The sequence below is a fragment of the Patiria miniata genome, unplaced genomic scaffold, assembly GCF_015706575.1.
Source record: "Patiria miniata isolate m_02_andy unplaced genomic scaffold, ASM1570657v1 HiC_scaffold_29, whole genome shotgun sequence".
Taxonomy (NCBI): Eukaryota; Metazoa; Echinodermata; class Asteroidea; order Valvatida; family Asterinidae; genus Patiria; species Patiria miniata.
The window spans coordinates 9,443,411-9,462,660 of NW_024037068.1; the positions used below are offsets into that span (position 1 = coordinate 9,443,411).

The 19,250-nt window shown below is 40.1% G+C and overlaps 1 protein-coding gene across 2 annotated transcripts in view; it reads left to right on the forward strand.

The window, feature by feature from the left end:
- The window catches only part of LOC119735414 (protein C-ets-1-like), a 43,148-nt gene that overhangs the window by 15,589 nt on the left and 8,309 nt on the right, over positions 1 to 19,250 (forward strand). For both annotated transcript variants that reach the window (XM_038209111.1, XM_038209112.1), the window contains 4 exons: positions 8,754 to 8,870; positions 10,472 to 10,672; positions 11,539 to 11,673; positions 17,125 to 17,412. In XM_038209111.1, coding sequence (XP_038065039.1) covers positions 8,754 to 8,870; positions 10,472 to 10,672; positions 11,539 to 11,673; positions 17,125 to 17,412 — 741 coding nt within the window. The remainder of the gene's footprint in view (positions 1 to 8,753; positions 8,871 to 10,471; positions 10,673 to 11,538; positions 11,674 to 17,124; positions 17,413 to 19,250) is intronic.

Consider the following 19,250-nt stretch of genomic DNA (forward strand, 5'->3'; position numbering starts at 1 on the left):
TGATTACATGTATGTTACAGGGAAATATTTGAAAAGAGACATGACCTACTGAGGCAAAATGAGGAATGTCCCCCAAATCCTTGTTTTGAGTAATCAATGCCCGAAGCCAGATATATACTAGAAAAATCTTGTCAAAATCTATATTGATTGCTTTGTATTTTTGAGTAGCCAAAGTATCCAAGATTCACACTATGATTTTTTCTTGGGAAAAAAAAAAAAAGTAGAAAAACTGAAGAAAAAAATTTATTTCACTGCCGTCACAATGCATGTCTTTTTTTTTTTCAAAGCGGTTTTCTTAAAATGAGGTAGCGAAACTTGGCAGGACCTTTTTGAAGTTCCTGCGTCATATCTTTGGAATAAATTCAGCTACAGAAATAAATTTGGTATATCATTGGAAAGCAATGATTTGCGCTGTAACATGATGTATGTAATGTGAAAAGTCAAAGGTGGGGTTATTCCTCATTATGCTATGGCAGGTCATAAACTTTTTAAAAAATGATTGTCATTGCGTAAGAGTAAAGTGATGAAACCATTTGTTTTCATTAAAGAAAACAATTCTACATTTTAGTCATCTTTCTGATGTACATGTAAATGTACATGTACCGGTATGTACACCCATTCTTGCTCCGTAGTTGTGGGGACTACACACGAGTCGTCCCATGGTACTATGGGGACAGAAGACGCTATGGGGACAGAAGATGCTGTGGGGACAGCAGAAAGTCCCATAACTCGGTCCTAATTACCCAAACAATGAAAAACTTCCCCATAACACAGTGACGGCCCGCCCGTACATACATGCATGTATAAAATACAACTGAACATTGAACACTAATAGTACAGTGCACCAGAAAAATCTGTTTATTAACATGCATTGGTTTTCATGTTTTTGAAAATCTAGTGACCTGAAATTGGCCTGGCAGACTGTGGTTTTCACGGTGCCATGTTGACTGTCCCCTAAGGATTACGTTAATGAGTGAATTTCCATGGATTTAATCAAGCTGCATGATTGTGCAGCCATCCGAAAGCAAGCACTGTGCTAAAAGTTCTTTAGAAGTTGTTTGTTTTGAAATATAGTTTTGTTCTTTTGAAGTTGTTTGTTTTGAAATATACTTTTTCAGGTTCATTATGAATCTACAATTCATAGCGATTCTGCCAAAAATCATTTTTATTAGCAGTAGTTTGTTATTTTTATTGTTTGGTTATGAAACTAAGGATTCATCCAAACTAAGCCTGAAACTAGACCTATCCAGATTACTGGCTATAGACCATTATCATGTTGCGGCCATCTTGATATTTTTTCCCATTCAAATCAACTAACCAAAGCGAGGCTGGAAGGAAAAATAGTCTGGTTCCTTTTTTGCGCAAAAAATATTATCATTCAGTACTGTTATTGGATACAGGGAACATGACTGAAATGGCGGCAGCATGATAAAGTTGTATGGCTGACAGTTTCGCATGCATCCATGGGAAGTAGAATCAGCCTTGGGAAGCTATGTGTGTTAAAATTACAAGCCATCCATTGGTCTACAAATAATTTGGACACTGCTTTATGTAGGGCTGTCCATTTTCGAATAATTTAGTATTCAATTATTCAAAACTGCATTTGACCAAATACTCAAATATTCAGAACTTATAAGTCAAGTTTACATATGCCAGCTGCAACTGTATGCCACACCTGTCAAAAGTTGCATGTGAAAGCCCGCAGGTTAAAGAGGTTGTGGAATGCTCGAAGACATTTCCGTCATTTTTGGGGTATATGTAGCCTAAGGTGTGATGAAATAAAAACGACTATTGTTTCTGTCATAAAATGAGTACAAAGGGTACTTTTGAGAGCTGTTTTTCAAGTCCTGTCATGCCTGTTTCGACCCGAACGTGCAATTTGTGTAAAAGTCGTCGTTGCAGGCAGCAAACAAAACGCAGTAAATCGTGACGTAATAAACAGGACTCGGTTATGCTACTCTGCATCGGGAGTCCTGTTTATTACGTCACGATTTACTGTGTTTTGTTTGCTGCCCGCAACGACGACTTTTACACAAATTGCACGTTCGGGTCGAAACAGGACCTGAAAAATAGCTCTCAAAAGTACCCTTTGTACTCATTTCATGACAGAAACAATAGTCGTTTTTATTTCATCACACCTTAGGCTACATATACCCCAAAAATGACGGAAATGTCTTCGAGCATTCCACAACCTGTTTAAAATTAGCTCGCAGTGATCGATGTTATGGGCCGCAGCAGTGTTTTGCAGTAAGCAGTTTATAAATGTCAATGGCTTTAAGTTATGCTAAACGGAGGGGAATAATGAACTACCGTTGACCAAGCAAAGTTACTGTCAACCAAAAGGGGAACTGGCAATAAAGCGCAGCAATTTCACGATACAAATAACATCACAGTCGTGTGTGTGAATGCATGGTTTTTTTTTCATCTTTTGAATATTCAAACCGGCAAAAAGCTATTTGAATATTCGGTTGACGATTGAATATTTGAATATTCTGTATATTCTGGACAGCCCTGAATACCGCTTGTCGAAAAATATTACAAGTGTACCTTTACTGAAATTTCCCGGCCTATCTCAAACTTGAATTAAATAGAAAAAGCTTGTCTGAACCTGTCCCAAATTATAATTTTTGGACCAATCTTGCACAAAAATCTCCACTGCTTCTACAAATAAACGACAAACCACTTCTGCCTTTCACTGTAGAGTCTGATAAACTTTCATCGAGGTATAAATCCCAAGCAATCTGCTCCTCACAAAAGAAATAACACAAAAGAATCGGAGTTACACTGATGGAGAAGCCGTAAAAGTCAACGCCATATTACTGCAGGTAATCGTACATGTAAGTCGCTTAATTCATTCCCTCCGCACAGCGCAGGGCCGCATTAATCGCACTGAGCACGCTCCCCTCGGCTCGGGTCAATAACCGACCGACGGGCGTTCGTGGTGCTTTAGTTGTGTCGGGGACAACCCGATCCGACCGATCCATACATATTTAGAAGAGAGAAAAAAAAAAAGAAGCGGAATAATATTTGTCATGGGTGTTGATTGTCCGAGTCCGTGCTTTTGCCTGTGAGGCACAAGGTGTTTTATTTCCCAGAGAGTCGTGTGGTAATATGAGCAGAAGCACTTTAAAGTCCCCATTGTGAAAATGCTTACAATGCTCCCCCACTCCCCCTGCCTTGATTTTCCCCCCCCCCCTCCAAAAAAGGGAAAAGATTTCTAAAAAAAAAAAAAAGTGAGAAGATTTTGTGTGATGAATATATACATGTGTAGAGGAAATTTGTTTTAAAGGGAAAATACAACATTTGCAAACATCAAAAAAAAAAACTACCGAATCATTTTGAAATACCTTGCTGGACTGTTAGTGAATGACAGTGTAAAGCATCCTGTAAAATCATGGCCCCCGGTATACTGTCATTTTCAAGAAAAGTGGTATTTTTGTATCAATTTCCAACGCTGATCGGCCGATCAGCGTTGGAAAAAACTGGCTTTTTTTCAAATACTGGCCCCAGTTGACCATCGCACTTGTTTGCAATCGATTACACACCTATGAACGGGTACAAGCCAGCTAGACTGGTTCCCTGACCTTACAATTCCCCAATATAATGTAAACTGCTCCGTTTCTTCTTACATGGAGTCAGGGAACCAGACTACAGGAAATTGATTGTTTTTCTTGGTTTTTATAGCATTTTCGAACCCAAAACCTCAAAAAATCAGCGTAACTATATTTGCTATATATTTCCAACCCCCCAATTCCATCCATTTCTGAAAATTACAGCAAAAGCAAATGATGTATATTCCCTTTAATATGTAATTATTGTCCAAAATTCGTACTAAAAAGAGATTAAGATGAGAATGTATCACAGCTGAGAAACATACAAACTGTGAGTCAAAAAAACAACGAAACCCAAATGTTGGGACTATTGCTTTACTGAAGTTCTGCATATGTAGCACTTACAAAATCTAGGATAAAATTCATAAGGTTTCTTTTAGTACAAGAATCATTCAAATCACCCATGTACTTTTCAAGTTACGGAATTTTAAACACAACCACCATTTTAAAGTTCTGTCCACGGATCACAAAAAAAGGTGTGCGTTCTTTCAGCAAAACGAAAACATTTCACACACATCCCTATGTGATTTGTTTTCGTTTTGCTGAAAGAACACTTACCTTTTTGTGATCCGTGGACAGAACTTTAACACAGTGGTTGTGTTTAAAATTCCGTAACTTGAAAATTACATGACTGATTTGAATGATTCTTGTACTAAAAGAAAGCTTATAAATTGGGCTTTCATATCTTAGATTTTGAAAGTGCTACATGCAGAACTTCACTAAAACAATGGGCCTAACATCTGGGTGTCGGTTTTTTTTTACTCACCCTGTACATGTATGGAACTTTATTATGAAACAAATATTATGTACTGGCAGTTAGCTCAATGGAAGAGCTAGTAGTTTAACTGCCTTACTAGCACCATTGACTGTGGTCAGTAGTCGGATGGGAGACCGTTCCGTATACTGTCCTGGTTGGTGGCTTGTCTGGGACATGATAAGGCTCCTTCAAGCCTGAGTCTTTCGGATGGGACGTTAAACTGTAGGTCCTCTGCATTGTGTAATGCACATAAAACAACCAGGACACTTATCGTGAAAGAGAAGGCGCCCTCTCTGAGCATCCAGTTCGGAGTATGTGGTCTATGTGATGCGCATTTAAACATATTCATACATATATGGAATTTGCGCAGTATACAAATGAATAAATTATTGTGGGATAATTTGTTCAGAAAATAAATTTGCATGAAATGAAAATAGCACTTTTCACCAAAACCTAAGAATATGTAAGTCACAAAATCATATATTATAAATATATCACATTGTAATTACTCCTCCAAAAATCAATAAAACTGTGTTGGGGCAGTCTGGGCGATTTGAAGAGTGAATGGCAGGGTGGTTGCAGGTGTTTTGAGGGCTAATTGGTTAATTACTTAATACTGTTATTAATCGGCTTTTGAAGTGTATTACAAATACATCTGAAACTGAATTTGACGAATAACATGGACGACGCTAACGTACAGGTAACATATTTTATTTATTTTTTTTCTTGAGAGCAATACACCTTTACGTTTCTAGTTACGTACGTTTGAAAGGCAGTCTCTTTTTTTATCAAATCTTTTTCAAGTGACCACAAAATGCTTGTTACGTGTACGTGTGCATCCATCCAATATGTGTTCGTGGAACCTCTTGAAAAAGTATGCGTTGCTGATCTATGTCCCATCCACATCACGAGGGTTTGCACGTAAAAAAAAAAAAGAATCCCCAGTTGGATGGTTGTTCGGTTCATTTTCAGTAATGACTTACATGTTGCCATGGATACCCAGCAACTGTTCCACTAATAAAGCTGCCATGGCCACAAATGACGTACATTGACATGTACTTTTTTTTTTTTTTTAATAAATCCAGTTTTTGCATGAGGATAGAAACCACATTCAAATTGATTCCTGTAGATTCAGGCAAATTCGATATGTAATATTGCATCTACTCTTTTTTTTACAGTATCATGATGAACTCTTTCCCTATAGAAATATAAAATAAAAAAAACGTATCCGGTTGCAAGTTTCCCCAAGGCAAATTTACTATTTATTTCTTATCAAAGCCTATTTCCCAATAAAAAAATCTATAGGCTTTTTTTCCCTTACACCAAACTCCAACCAATTTTGTTTGCTCCTTACCTATTGGAGCACAAAATCGGCGGAAGAGTTACGCGCCATTAAGTATGAAAACCTTTTTTTTCTTTTTCGGGGATACATTGTTAGGTCGAAAATTTTACTAGAGCAGTGCCAAATTGAGAGGAATAAAAAGCAACTACACACACTTTCAGTTTGAATTGTAAAGGCTGTTTATTTGCAAAGGTTAAATTCAAGTAATGTACACGTAGGTGGAAAATCTTATTCATTGGCCAACATTGTAGGCAATTTATCAAACCAAATTTTCATTACGAAAGACTCCAAACGATTTTTGTATTTGTTACGGAGGGAGTTTGCTAAATTCATAATCACTCTTGGAGAACAACTGCATTAAAACTCCCTAGGCCTTTTTGCTAGGATGTAGCCTCAATCCTGCAAAATCCTCCAATTGGCCTCATGGAAAAATAGCATATAGCCTCAGTCCTGCAAATTCTTCCATTATTTCTTGTATAGTCCGTGGAGGGGTGACCACTGCCTGAATCCTGCAAAATCCTGCGGCAGTGACCATCAATATAATGTTGAGGCTTGGCCAGTGACATCCTGGAGCAGTACGGAGGATTTCAAGCATAATCCAGGACTATATTTATACATGGCTGAGCAAAAACAACCCAAGGTCCGGCCCAAGACCTTGAAACAGTGCATCCTATGAAATCAGTAACGCACTTTTGCCATGTAACCTCAATCCTCAAAGTTCCTCCACTTTGGCAAAGAGGATTTTGAAGGAATCAGGGCGGTAAGGGTTAAGGAGTGCATCACAAAAACTCTGCCCAATGAATGACGCCCCCTCTCTGTTTCTGCCCAGCCGCATGATATGCCGATTTAGCACTTTAGTATCGAGGGGAAATGGCACTACAAATGACCGATATCTGGCTGTGATATCGTTGATGTCACTGTCTGAATTTGCCAGTCATGTCTGAATCTTGTGATTCATACTGAGAGATTATGAGAAGTCATCAGTTTTACATGTAGTGCGTGTATGCACTTTTACACATAGTGAACTGTATTTAGGGACATCATTGAAAATGTGTTCAATATTGTACAAATGTATGTATATAGAGAACATAGAGTTTTTAATGTTCTTGTAAAGTAGTGGTCTTGTTTACTGCAATCCTTCGAGACCCTTCTCGTTTGAATAATTCATACTCTGTGTAGGACTGTTCCAAATATTCCGAATATTTGAATACTCGATCATCAACTGATTATTCAAAAAGATTTTTGCTGCTTTGAATATTCAAAAACAAAAAAACGACTGTGATGTAACTTTATCATAAAGTTGCAGCATTTTATTGTCAAGATGCCACCTTTTTTTTTGTCAATGGTAACTTTTGGGTCGACGGCTGTTCATTATTTCTATCCTTTTAGCTGGTTAAAACCCTGGACAGTTATAATACTTACTGCAAAACACTCCATATGGATCGCCGCACGCAAAGTTTAACTGGCGCGCTCTGCGTGTGACTTTTCACCGGCGTGGCACGCAGTTGCCGCTGATAGTTTCAAATATCCGAATATTCGGTCAGACACAGTTTCGAGTAATCGAATACCAAATTTTTTGAAAGTGGACAGCCCTAATATTATGTGCATGGTTAAGAGGTGTGCCATTAAATGATGTGTTGTTGAATGGGATTTAGTTGGTCATGACAATACCACAAAAGGGTCCAAATTGCTCCTAAGTTGGACCACTCAGAAATGCCAGATTGGGTTAAAATTCACAGATGCCGCAGTCGGCAAACTGAAGGGTTATTCTGTGGGGTCTGCCTGTCAGAACGGACACCAGACTTACCTAAGGTGTGAACAGGATAAAGTGAAGTTTGTTCCTGTAGTTAGAGTGATCTGTGGACACCTTGTAAATCACAGAGCTGTCCGAGTGCGTTGGACAGAACTGCGTTTAATTTTACAAAATAAAGGCAAGCAACAGCTCCGATGATAATCACAGTTGACCAGAAAAAAAGTGCACCGTCAAATCTTTTAATCGCCCTGTTGTTCGATTGTCCTCGCTCCTGTAAAGCTAGATTTGGCCCACACAGAATGCACCTGTTTGGTTGCGTGAGGTGTGGGACGGGAGGGGGGTTTGGGGTTGGGTTCGTTGGGTGACCGCTAGTGATGAGACATCGTAGTGATCTCTTCTATTGTTGTTTGGAAACCAAGTGACCTTATATTCGGTGTAGACTCCACGGCTGGTTTTAATCCGAAAGTTAGAGCTTTACAGACGAGCTGGGGCCCAGCAGAGTTGTTGACTCACACTTTGAACCGCAGCTGGGGATTCTTTTGTCTTAAAAGTTCCCGAAGAAGAACTTGAAGAGAAAAATAAGCGGGAAAATGGTCGGAGAAGTAGGAGCTTTACCAAATTGCTGTGAGACATTTGATTACTGGCTCTGCGGTAAACACATTAGACAGAAGCCTGTCAATTTTTTTTTTTTTTTTTCTCTCTATTTTTTGTTTCTATTTTTTATTTTTTTTTTTTTTTATTTTTTTTTTTGATCACTCTTTCTTTCCTTTTTGGATCACTCTTGGCAGCATTCCACAACTTGCTTCTAAGGGATATAAAGTCCAACGATTTGTAGTTTTTTGCCCTTTTTTTTTTGCACTGAACATTTGCCATTTAACTTCGAGAGCAAACTGGGCAGGGCAAGCCAGATGAAAACCAAAAGTAAAAGAACACAAAATCGTGCATTACATCTGAAACTTGAGTCTTCACGAGTCCAACATGCAAATTTGCTCCGCTTGTTTCAGTTGCATATTCGAGTGTTACAGTAATTGACCGCAAATTAAGCTCTGAACCACTTTGAAATTTTTGTCATGATTTATTATCATAAATTCACTTTCAAATTACATGTGTGCTTGGATGTGAACACATGTACATGCAGATCTACAAAAGTTTCGTTCTACATAGACGTTGTGTTACTTTATAGTAACAAGTTCACATTCACAGTACATGTGCATGTAGTGATTACAAACTGTTTCAAAGCATTTAGACTTTTGTAACTTTATGTCCCGTCTTTTCTGTTTCTCTTCTCAGATCTACACCCGGCCGTGCCGCCCCCAACTCCGGGCACCAACGCGTTAATGAATGCCTGTCTACGCGAGAGTTTCAGCAGTTTCCAGAAGGAGCAAGATCGGCTGGGAATCCCCCGAGGTAAGCCAAAAAAAAAACGACGGGACAAAATGGGCTCCAAAATTAGTTCAGGATCCTGCCCACTCACGCCCACCACTGCCTTGGGCCTCTAAAGAGTAAACAAATTGAAGCGTTTTTTATTTCCACAAGCAAAATGAAATCAAAATAGAACTTCTGTTTTTACACATCTTCCCATCTGTGTACAAAAGTTATATCAGTTAGTCAGTGTTTTGCATTGCAAACTTAGACGCCAGTGCAACTATGAGTTTTTTAATGTCCGTACGTTTTGTCATCTTTGTTAATGACATCACCAGTTGCCTCTTTTATTATAAAAGGATGTGTCAAAAAGCTCGATCATATTTGTGAGGCGTTGTCGCAAAATGAGACGGGAACTGGGCACAGGTTGCTGAGGAGAAAAATGAAGAAAAAAAAAACGAATGGGGTGATTTTTTTCCCCCCGATTTTCCAATTGATTGATATTGTAATCTGTGATGTGTCTACTACACATATTTTAAAAGAAATAGTTTAAGAACCATAGAATGAAAGTGGTTCTAAGGAAAACAATTCTTAACTTACATTTTCATGTATACAAAATTGGACACTTTAAAGACCTTTTTCTTAGTATTTTAGTGTTTGACATGTTGATAAATGCGAACTTTTAACAACCATAACTTGTCAACGGAATGTCCAATTGAAGTGCAACAAACAGTATTGTGTAAGGAGAATTGTATTCTCTATCCTAATACCCTTGTTCCAACAGACCCTAAAGTGAGTAATAGACAGTGAGGTTTTAGGCGCTTCATGTCAGAAAAATCTCATTCATGTTTATTCTCATAAACTGAAGCCACTTGATCTCGCATTGTACCTGATTTCCTCAAATTTAGATGATTTATGGAGACTTCATGTTTGAAAATACACATCAGCTTTAAGTCTTGCGGTCTGTTCATGCTAAACCAAAGTTCATCATAAATTTTGGTGCCATAGCAAGTATTCAGGCTAAAATTAACAAAACTTTAATAACACATTTTGGCTCTTAGCAACTTTTTCTTGGCATCGAATTCACTTCGCACATTCTTTTGCAAATTAAAAGTATTAAATGGCAAAAAGAAATAATGAACCATCCCCCAAATTATTAGTACATGTATTCTTTGTTAATACAAACTCGTTCGAACCGAGCCAAATTGTTTGTTTTTCAAGAAAAGTGGTATTTTTGTATCAGTTTCCAACGCTGGTCAACCGACCAGCGTTGGAAAAAACTGGCTTTTTTTCAAAAACTGGCCCCAATTGACCATCGCACTTGTTTGCAATCGATTACACACCTATGAACGGGTACAAGCCAGCTAGACTGGTTCCCTGACCTTACAATTCCCCAATGTATGTAAACTGCTCTGTTTCTTCTTATATATGGAGTCAGGGAACCAGACTACAGGAAAATGATTGTTTTTCTTGGGTTTTTATAGCATTTTCGAACCCTAAACCTCAAAAAAGTCAGTGTATTACATAACTATATTTGCTATATATTTCCAACCCCCAAATTCCATCCATTTCTGAAAATTACAGCAAAAGGCAAATGATGTATATTCCCTTTAACGAGAGCCGACTGTAACTGTTTGTTCCAACAGACCCAACACAATGGACGGAGTGCCAAGTGGTGGCGTGGGTCCTGTGGGCCATCAAGGAGTTCAGCCTGGAGGGTGTCTCCGTCTCCAATCTGCGCATCCCGGGCCACGAGCTCTGTGCGCTGGACAAGGCCGACTTCCTCAGTCGGGTGCCGCCCTTCATGGGGGACATTCTGTGGGAGCACATTGACATGCTCCGAAAAGGTACGGGACATGTTTGATTTGTGTTTGAAAGGTACACTGGCAACAGACATGTACATGTAGCTTGTATACATGTGTACTTGTACCAAATGCACGATATTAATGTATGAGCTGTGTTGGATGATTCTTGATGATTCTTTACATTTTTTTTATGCATTCAGGGGATTATCTTCAATTCTTTGTTTAATTTATTTAATTTAGTTAAGGCCAACAAAAATAAGTCTCCGGTTTCTGGTATGGAGCTTGCCCAAAAAGTGGTGCGGCGACGCAGCTTTTTTTTTTTTTTTTTACCTGATTTTTTTGCCTCAAATGTCGGCTGATGACTGCAAATGGTGCCCGACTAGACTTAGTGCAAATATATGGGAGTCCAGAGAGGCCACCTAAAGCTTATTCTCGATCATAACCCCATCTAAAAACATGTTAAAATTGTGCAGCAGCAGGATTCCAGTCAAACCAGTGAATTTGGCGGTTTTGAGACATCATCTTTCATTGAAAAAAAACTTTTTCATTTTGCCGACGCGCATGGCTACGGCGAGGCGCGCGCATACTGGAAACCGGGGACTTTTTGGGGGGGGGCCTAAAGGTGGAGTACACCATTTGTGATTGGTGCATTTTTTTCGTTTGGAAGCAACAAAAGTGCTCAAAATCTAAAGACGGGTGCTTAACAACTGACCTGATGAAGCATTAGCTCTGTGAATGCTGTATATTTTGGGAAAAAAACACAACTTTCTGGATCTACTTTTTGGATAGATGCAAATAGTCTACGCTACCTTTAAAAGAAAACTACTCAGAAGAGTTTGCGTTTCTGAAACGTATTTGCAAAGTTGTGTCTGACTTGATTTTTGTTTTCTCTCTTCGAAAATCTGTAGAATGTGCCAGCCCACCGCCACAATCCGAGCCCGTGGTTTCCACAGCGACGACGGTGACAACGACACAGGCAGACGTCAAGCTAGAATCTGCCTACACGAGCTGCATGCCGCGCTTCGACGACTTTCTCAGTCATGGTAAGTGCCAGCTTTTTTTTTTTTTTTTTGCTTTTTCTTTTTTTTTCTTCTTGTTTTGTGGGTTTTTTTTCCGTTCTTTTCTCCTCCTCAAAGATGTTGTTTATTGGGCGGCGAAAAAACACTTGTCTTAATTGATTCTTCTAGCGTGCCCTGAGCGTTAGATCTCAGGACAGGCATTTGGCACTGGACCAAAGTGGGAGTAGCGAGGCCGCGGTGCAACGGGGGCTGCACTTTGCCAACAGCTGCCCAGCTGTCTTAGGGACGGACACAAAGTGACTTCTGGGCTTGCTCGGACATGCATGCAGCTTTCAGCTCAAAAGTTAAAGTTAATAAACTTGGCAAATCTACTTGTTTATTATTTTACCACAAAAATGTACTTAATGTTTGAATTAGGTCACATAACATGTTTGTGAGTTTTGGTCAGCCTGCTCCTTGCTGCAAATTATGTGTATCATTGTATGTGTTCTACATAACCCCGGAGGACCGACACACACAGGGAGAACAACAGATCCTTTTTGTTGGAAACAGTCCTCTGTAGTAAGTTTGTGTGCTTAGTCTATGGGAGAGTGATATATTACAGGGACAAAGCGAAACACAAAGCATTGTCCTCATGAGTGTAGTAATACTATAAGTAATACTCTAATGTTATGGAATTTTAGTTTTAGCAGATCCACCGGTATATGTACATCTTCTAAACCTCATTGATTTAAAAAAAAAAAATTACTGAATGCATTTTTGTCACAAATACGTGTTGGTGCAAGCTATATTTGAAGTACATGTAACTCAATTATCGTGACATTCCAACAAAAGATTTAGGTCATAGGAGTTGCTTCTATCTCTTCTCTTTCACTGTAAGCCAAGATCAGGAATCTTTGTTTTTGAAATCTGAACTTAGCGGCAATTTATCGGGTCTGCACAAACTGTCAACGCGGTTGATAAACTGACTGCAAAACTTTGTAAGGAGAAGGTATTGTTGCAGTGCCAATCAAACAAGACAAGGTGCATACACACACACAACCTGCGGGTGGTAGCTTGTCTTTATCACACACTGAAATAGTGCCTATGATATCTATGCATGGATGGAATAAGCCAGGCTGGCGGTGTAGAAAATATGGAGTTTCAACCGGTGTTGGCTTGTGGTGTAACCTAGACAGATTGGTCATGCTAGCATTTCATAACATTGTGGAGGAGGCATTTTTGTCATTGTAATCAATCATGACTGACACCTGAGCAAGTCGCATCGTACACGGTGTACATTTAGAGTTGTTTGGGCTGTGCATGTTCTTCGAATATTTTAGTGATTGATTGTTCTATAAACTTGGACTTGATCGCATAATTGAATATTACAAATGATCTGATCAAGTTTGACATGCGTCGGGTTCAAACCTGGCCACCAAATCAGAAAAATGAACTTAAAAAAATGCTGTTCTGATTTTCGGTTGGCAAACAAATATGTTCGGTTGTTCGGTATAGTTGGCTCAGCTCAAGGTGTGTAGTCTTGGCCTACACGTAGCGCATATGTTTACAAGCGTTGGACGAGCCATTGAACCTGTTCTTAATCGCTCATTCGTTCCCTAAGCCTAGGCAGAAAATCAAAAAATAAAGTGCTGATAAGCAATGGCCAAGACGTTTAGTGCGAGTAGGACCACAGATTCTAATTGTTGTGCCATTAGAGGGCGCACTATGCACTGTCCAGTACCGCTGTGACTCGGTTCAAATCCTGCCTGGGCCAAAGTGTGGATTGGGTTTTCAGTCCCTACATGATTCCGTGGGTTTTCCTCAGAATATTCTTCTGAGGTTTCCTCCCACGTCTACAAATGTGTTAATTTCTTCACATTGTCTTCTCTTTACTGGGCCCATGGGAGATCAGTGGATGCAACTGAATGGGCTGCCCAGTTAAAACAAGAATTAATACTTGATGTAACTTCAACACACTATCCAAAACCAATTTTCTTTTTTAGTCTCATTTAACCCAACCTATGTTTTGTTGTTATAAAAAAATGATTTGAGTTTCGGTTATGTTTGATTATTTGAATTGCCAAAACAAATAGGAGTTCATGGAATAGGAAATAATAAAAAAAAAAGTATTTAAACAAAACCAAAGAGGATTTGCTATAAATGGCAAAGGGTCCATTGTTATAGAGGGTCGATCGGCAACTTCAATGCAGAAATTTCAACACTAGCGACTACCCACTGGCAACCGTGTCCAATGCTCAACTGCCTTTTATACCCTTTTTTTGGTCGTCATAGAGGGCGTTGTGGGTGTGGTTTGGACTAGTCTATCATAGATGTTATGGAGCTTGTAAGCCCCGTCGTCTTTATTGAGAATGTTCTCCCCTTATTTAAAGAAAAAAGTTTCTGCTTACTGTTTTTAAGCAGCGCCATGAAATTGGGCCCAGTTGTGAGCTCCAGTCCGTGCCGAACAAAAAACAAAAAAAGGAAAACTTTCTACCAGCGATTATCGACCGGTTCGTCCTTGTAACTCTCTAATCATGGGTAACACAGCCGCCAGCGACTGCCAATCATTGCCAGTATGGCCGTGATACCGAGTGGCATGCTGATCGGAGATACCATCGTGGTGGTGGTAGGCCCAGCCCCTTCCTGTTGGTAGAGCTGGAAAAGCATCCTCAGCGACTCTATCTCGGCCACCTTTGGGCCCGACTTCCTGCACGTCACCAGAGATACCACTCAGAGAAGAAAAAGAAAAAAAAAGTTTCGCTGAAAAAGAAAAGAGAAAAAAAAACACAGGGTGACTGGTTGTTAACCAGAAGTTGGGACCAGAAGTCAGCCGGAAGCTGTGGGATGATCTCTGTTGTTTTAGAGCCAGTGCTAAAGTTTGCATCGACCGGTGTAAGTTGTGCATGCAGTGCGTGCACAGTTGTACATGTACGCGCTTGTAACGTCAACCTAGAGCTGGTGTCAGACATAAGTTTTTTAAAGTCGGTGGACTGTAGTTGACAAACGCGCATCACTGACGCGGTGGATGAAGCCCCATTGTCGCAGGAGTGAACCCATGCGGCTTCTCCAAGTTCACCTGTGATTTGTACAGAGTTTGTGATATTTGCTCCACTTCTGTGGCTCTCCATGAAAGAGACAGTCGGTGTAAGCAAGAAATTGAGTTAAATGCATCGACAACCTGTGGATGGATGATAACAGGGCAAGCGGTCGAACAGGTTGACTTGTTGGCGATCCGAGTGCGGCTCCCCGAAGAAACTGAAATTATCCGAGGAAATTAGGTAAACGTGTATTATAGTCAATGATGAATCGGTGCTGAACTCTGAAAATTTACTGCAGCTTCTGGAACTTGGAGGGGGAAACACTTCTGTCGCAATCCCGATTTCAACTTCAATCCGTCTCTAGAGTCCTCAGCTGAATAATACAGCTTCAAATCACACCGTGGGCATTCACTGAAAATCCGACGGTTTGAGAGGCTCCGGACATTGTTGGAGACTTGGAGAGCAACCGGAAGCGCAGCAAGCCGATTAGTATATCGCTCGGGAGTCTGCTTTCGTATACAGATGCGCTTTTTGGACATCCAAGTCCACAACCTGACGTAGCCCGGGGCATGCAGTTTATTGTTTGTAGGTCAGCTCCGTCAGGCTCTGCGAAGCAACAACTCCCCGAAGGATACTCGACAAAAGATCTGTCAGATCCTGAATCTGTTTTTCTTCAGGCTCTCTACTCGGTTGATCGAGCTCTCGGTCTTCTTCGTGCCGGGCCCAGCTGGCTTTGATTTGGCCCCATTGTTTTGATGTTACCCCGAACCTCAACAGGAAATTACCGATCAGAGTCGCCGAGTTTTGGATCGTCCTGACTCCACTGCAGTCACTGTCCATGCAAAAACAAATCTCTTTGAATCACCAAATATCCTTCGGCGGTGCAACCTCCCAACTTTCACCCTTGACCCTGGTTTACTTGAGTTCAAAGACAAAGAATTTAAGGAGCTAAGCACAGTTTTTTTACAACAAAGGTTCAAAATAGCATCAAATTGACCACGCCTTCGAGATCCTTGAGTTATTCATGAGGACCATCTTTAACAAATGGTTTCCAACGGGTTATAAGATCCCTGAAGAGCTAACGAGAAGTGGATGACCGATCGACATCCAGTTGGGAATCAGTCCTGAAGTAATCTCTGCCTTCCCCCCTGGCATTTTCAGATCGCTATCAAACACTTACAGAACTTAAACCCAAATGTGGACCAACGTTCATAGAAATCCTCGAAATATGGAGTTTGACCTCGGTGAGTGTAAAAAAAATATCTTCCATTTAATGGCAACATCGGGTTTTAGGTTCTATAATTAAGAAGGTTTTAACAAATTTGACAAATTCTGAGAGAGGGTAAGAGAGCATGCATGCTGTTAAGGGTCAAGTGAGCCTTACTCAAAATTCTGAAAGAATTAGTTCCGAACAAACTATGAATTTTGGGTGTGGAAACTAAGTGGTTGTGGACAAATCCATGCCGGAACCAAATATACATGTAATCAATCTCAGACTTAGAACTAGAATTTTGACTCCAGTTTTTGGATCAGAGTCACTGTTATTGCCCAGTTCCCAAGAGCTTCCATTCAAGATTCGTCAGAACTAGACTTGTGTCGTTTCTGGGAGAGTAACAATCTTGCAATAGTGATCTACATGTATGACTATAGTTGTGTGTTTGTTCCTCGATATAGTTTAAAGGGAAGATACAACATTTGCAAACATCAAAAATCGAAATGATCAAATTATCATGAAATACCTTACTGGATTGCTAAGAAATGACAGTCTAAAGCATCCTGTAAAATCGTGGCTCCTGGTGTGCTGCCATTTGCAAGAAAACTTGTATTTTTCCAACGCTGGTCGGCCGACCAGTGTTGGAGAAAACTGGCTTTTTTTCAAAAACTGCACCTAATTTTTCATATTTAGTTATTCCACATTTTCTTTGCAATTGATTACACTCCTGTGAAGGGGTACAAACCTGCCAGACTGATTCTCTGACCTTACAATTCTCTTACAAGTCTACAAATTGCTCTGTTTCATCTTAAGTGGGGTCAAGGAACCAGACTACAAGAACACGATTGGTTCTCTTGGCTTTTCCAGCATCTACAAGCCCAAACCCTGAAACAAGTCAGTTTAGCAATACTTGCTATAACATACTAATCCTCCAAATCCATTTATTTCTGAAAAGAGCAGCAAAAGCAAACGTTGTACATTCCCTTTAAGTTGAATCAGAACAGAATTGCGACTCCTGGACTGAATCGGAATCTATTCCCAAAATGACGGACTTGCCCAATCTTATCGTGAAAGTTGATCCAGAATATTTCTCAAGAAATACATGTACAAGACTGACTACATGTACGTCGGTGAAGAGCAAAACCTCATTTGATTTACATGTACAGTGTACATATACATGTACATGTACGGTCCATGAAATATGCTTTTATGATTTTGTCTCATTTTTTTGGTCCGCTGCAGGTTTTTCGGTGGAGCAACCGCAGGCGGTTCCCGTGGCCACCACCCCCACCACCTTCAGCGACGGCATGTACCAGATCTCGGAGTCGCTGCAGACCCTCAACGAGTTCAACGCGGAGGACATCCTGAACATCAAGCAGGAGGACCCCGGCAGCAGCTCGGACTACTACAGCCTGGAGCCCTCGCCCAGCTCCAACAACTACCTGGAGGCGGCCACGCCCGAGTTCTACAGCAACCCTATGATGTTTGACCCCAACGCCACATACTTCCAGAACAACAACTACAGTAAAAGTGAGTCTCTTTCTATAATGGATCATTCTATAAATTTGGGGTCCGCTTTTTTCCTGTCCTTGTTACATGATTTTATCAATCTGGATGCAGTCCTTAAGGTCTCCCAAAAAAGTCTTTGGTTTCTGGTATGGAGCTTGCCCCAAAAGTGGTGCGGCGACGCCAGTTTGTTTTTGGTTTTTTTTTGTTTTTTGTTTTTTACTTTTTTGTTTCTTCAAATGTCGGCTGGTGACTGCAAATGGTGCCCGACTATTAAAATTAAGTGGAAAATGTATGGAAGCTCAGAGAGGCCACATAAACCTTATACTCGAATGTAACCCCATCTTAAAACACGTTAAAATTGTGCAGAAGCAGGATTCCAGTCGAGCCAGTGAGTTTGGCGGTTTTGAGACATCATCTTACATTGAAAAAAAAAACTTTTTAATTTTGCCGACATGCATGGCTACCGCGACATGCGCGCAGACCAGAAACCGGATCCTTTTTTTGGGGGGGGGGGCCGAAAGGTAGAGTACATCAATTGTCATTTGTGTATTTTTTTTTTGAAGCAACAAAAGTACACAAAATCTAAATAAGGGTGCTTAACAACTAACCTGATGAAGTTTCAGTTCCGTGAATGCTGTATATTCTGAGAAAACAACATTCCTTGATCTCGATTTCAATTCAAAAGTTGCTGAGACATGTTTTGAATTTCGCCCAAAATCAGCATTCGGGAAACTTTCTCATTCAGTCGATTGCAGCTACGCGATGTCACGCGCTAAACTGACGAATAGTAGCAACTGCGAGCGTGTGCATCGTGTCAATGCTTACGCGCACTCATTCACAGCTTCGCCAAATTAAAAAACGAACTACGTCTTTTGGAGCATCATTGGACATGGCCTTCTTTTATTGTTTCCTTCAAAATGACAGCATGCCAGAAAGAATCATTTCACAGGGAGTTTAGTCCCATTTCAATCTTTAAACCAAGTTTGCTTTTCAACAATTATTTTTGTCAGTTATTGGATAGCTGCAAAATAATGTAATTTGCCTTTAATGCAGTTGTTTTCAAAGAGTGATTATGAATAGCAAACTTCCTACCCAACAAATAAAAAATGGTTGGAAGTCATTCTTAACTTTTTTCCTGTCCCTGTTCAGAGGTAACAGGGACAGGAAAAATATCACACTTTGGACCCGTAAAAGTTTTAGAATGACCCATACATGTATGTCTTGGGTCTGATTTAGTGGCGCTCCTTCTATATCAGCATATAAAGTTGTGCTAACTGGTGCAGAAAAGTTATGCAAACCTTTAAACTCTCTATTCCAAAAATCAGTCAGTTGACTGATCCTTGGAAATCACAACATGTCTTGATTTCTCCTACAAATAACATCAAGCCAGATGGAATCATTTCATGTGGTGTTAGGCAAAAAAAAAAGTCTCCGGTTTGTAGTATGGAGCTTGCCCAAAAAGTGGTGCGGCGACACGGCTTTTTTTTTTTTTTTTTACCTGATTTTTTTGCTTCAAATGTGTGCTGATGACTGCAAATGGTGCCCAACTAAACTTAGTGCAAATATATGGGAGTCCAGAGAAGCAACATAAAGCTTTTTCTCGACCATAACCCAATCTAAAAACACGTTAAAATTGTGCAGCAACAGGATTCCAGTCAAACCAGTGAGTTTGGCAGTTTTGAGACATCATCTTTCATTGAAAAAAAACTTTTTCATTTTGCCGACGCGCATGGCTACGGCGAGGCACGCGCATACCAGAAACCGGAGACTTTTTGGGGGGGGGGGGGTCTTAAGTACCAGTACAATCATTAATCCAAGTAAGCTTTTTGATAACAATCTTGCAAGTTACTTTTGGACTA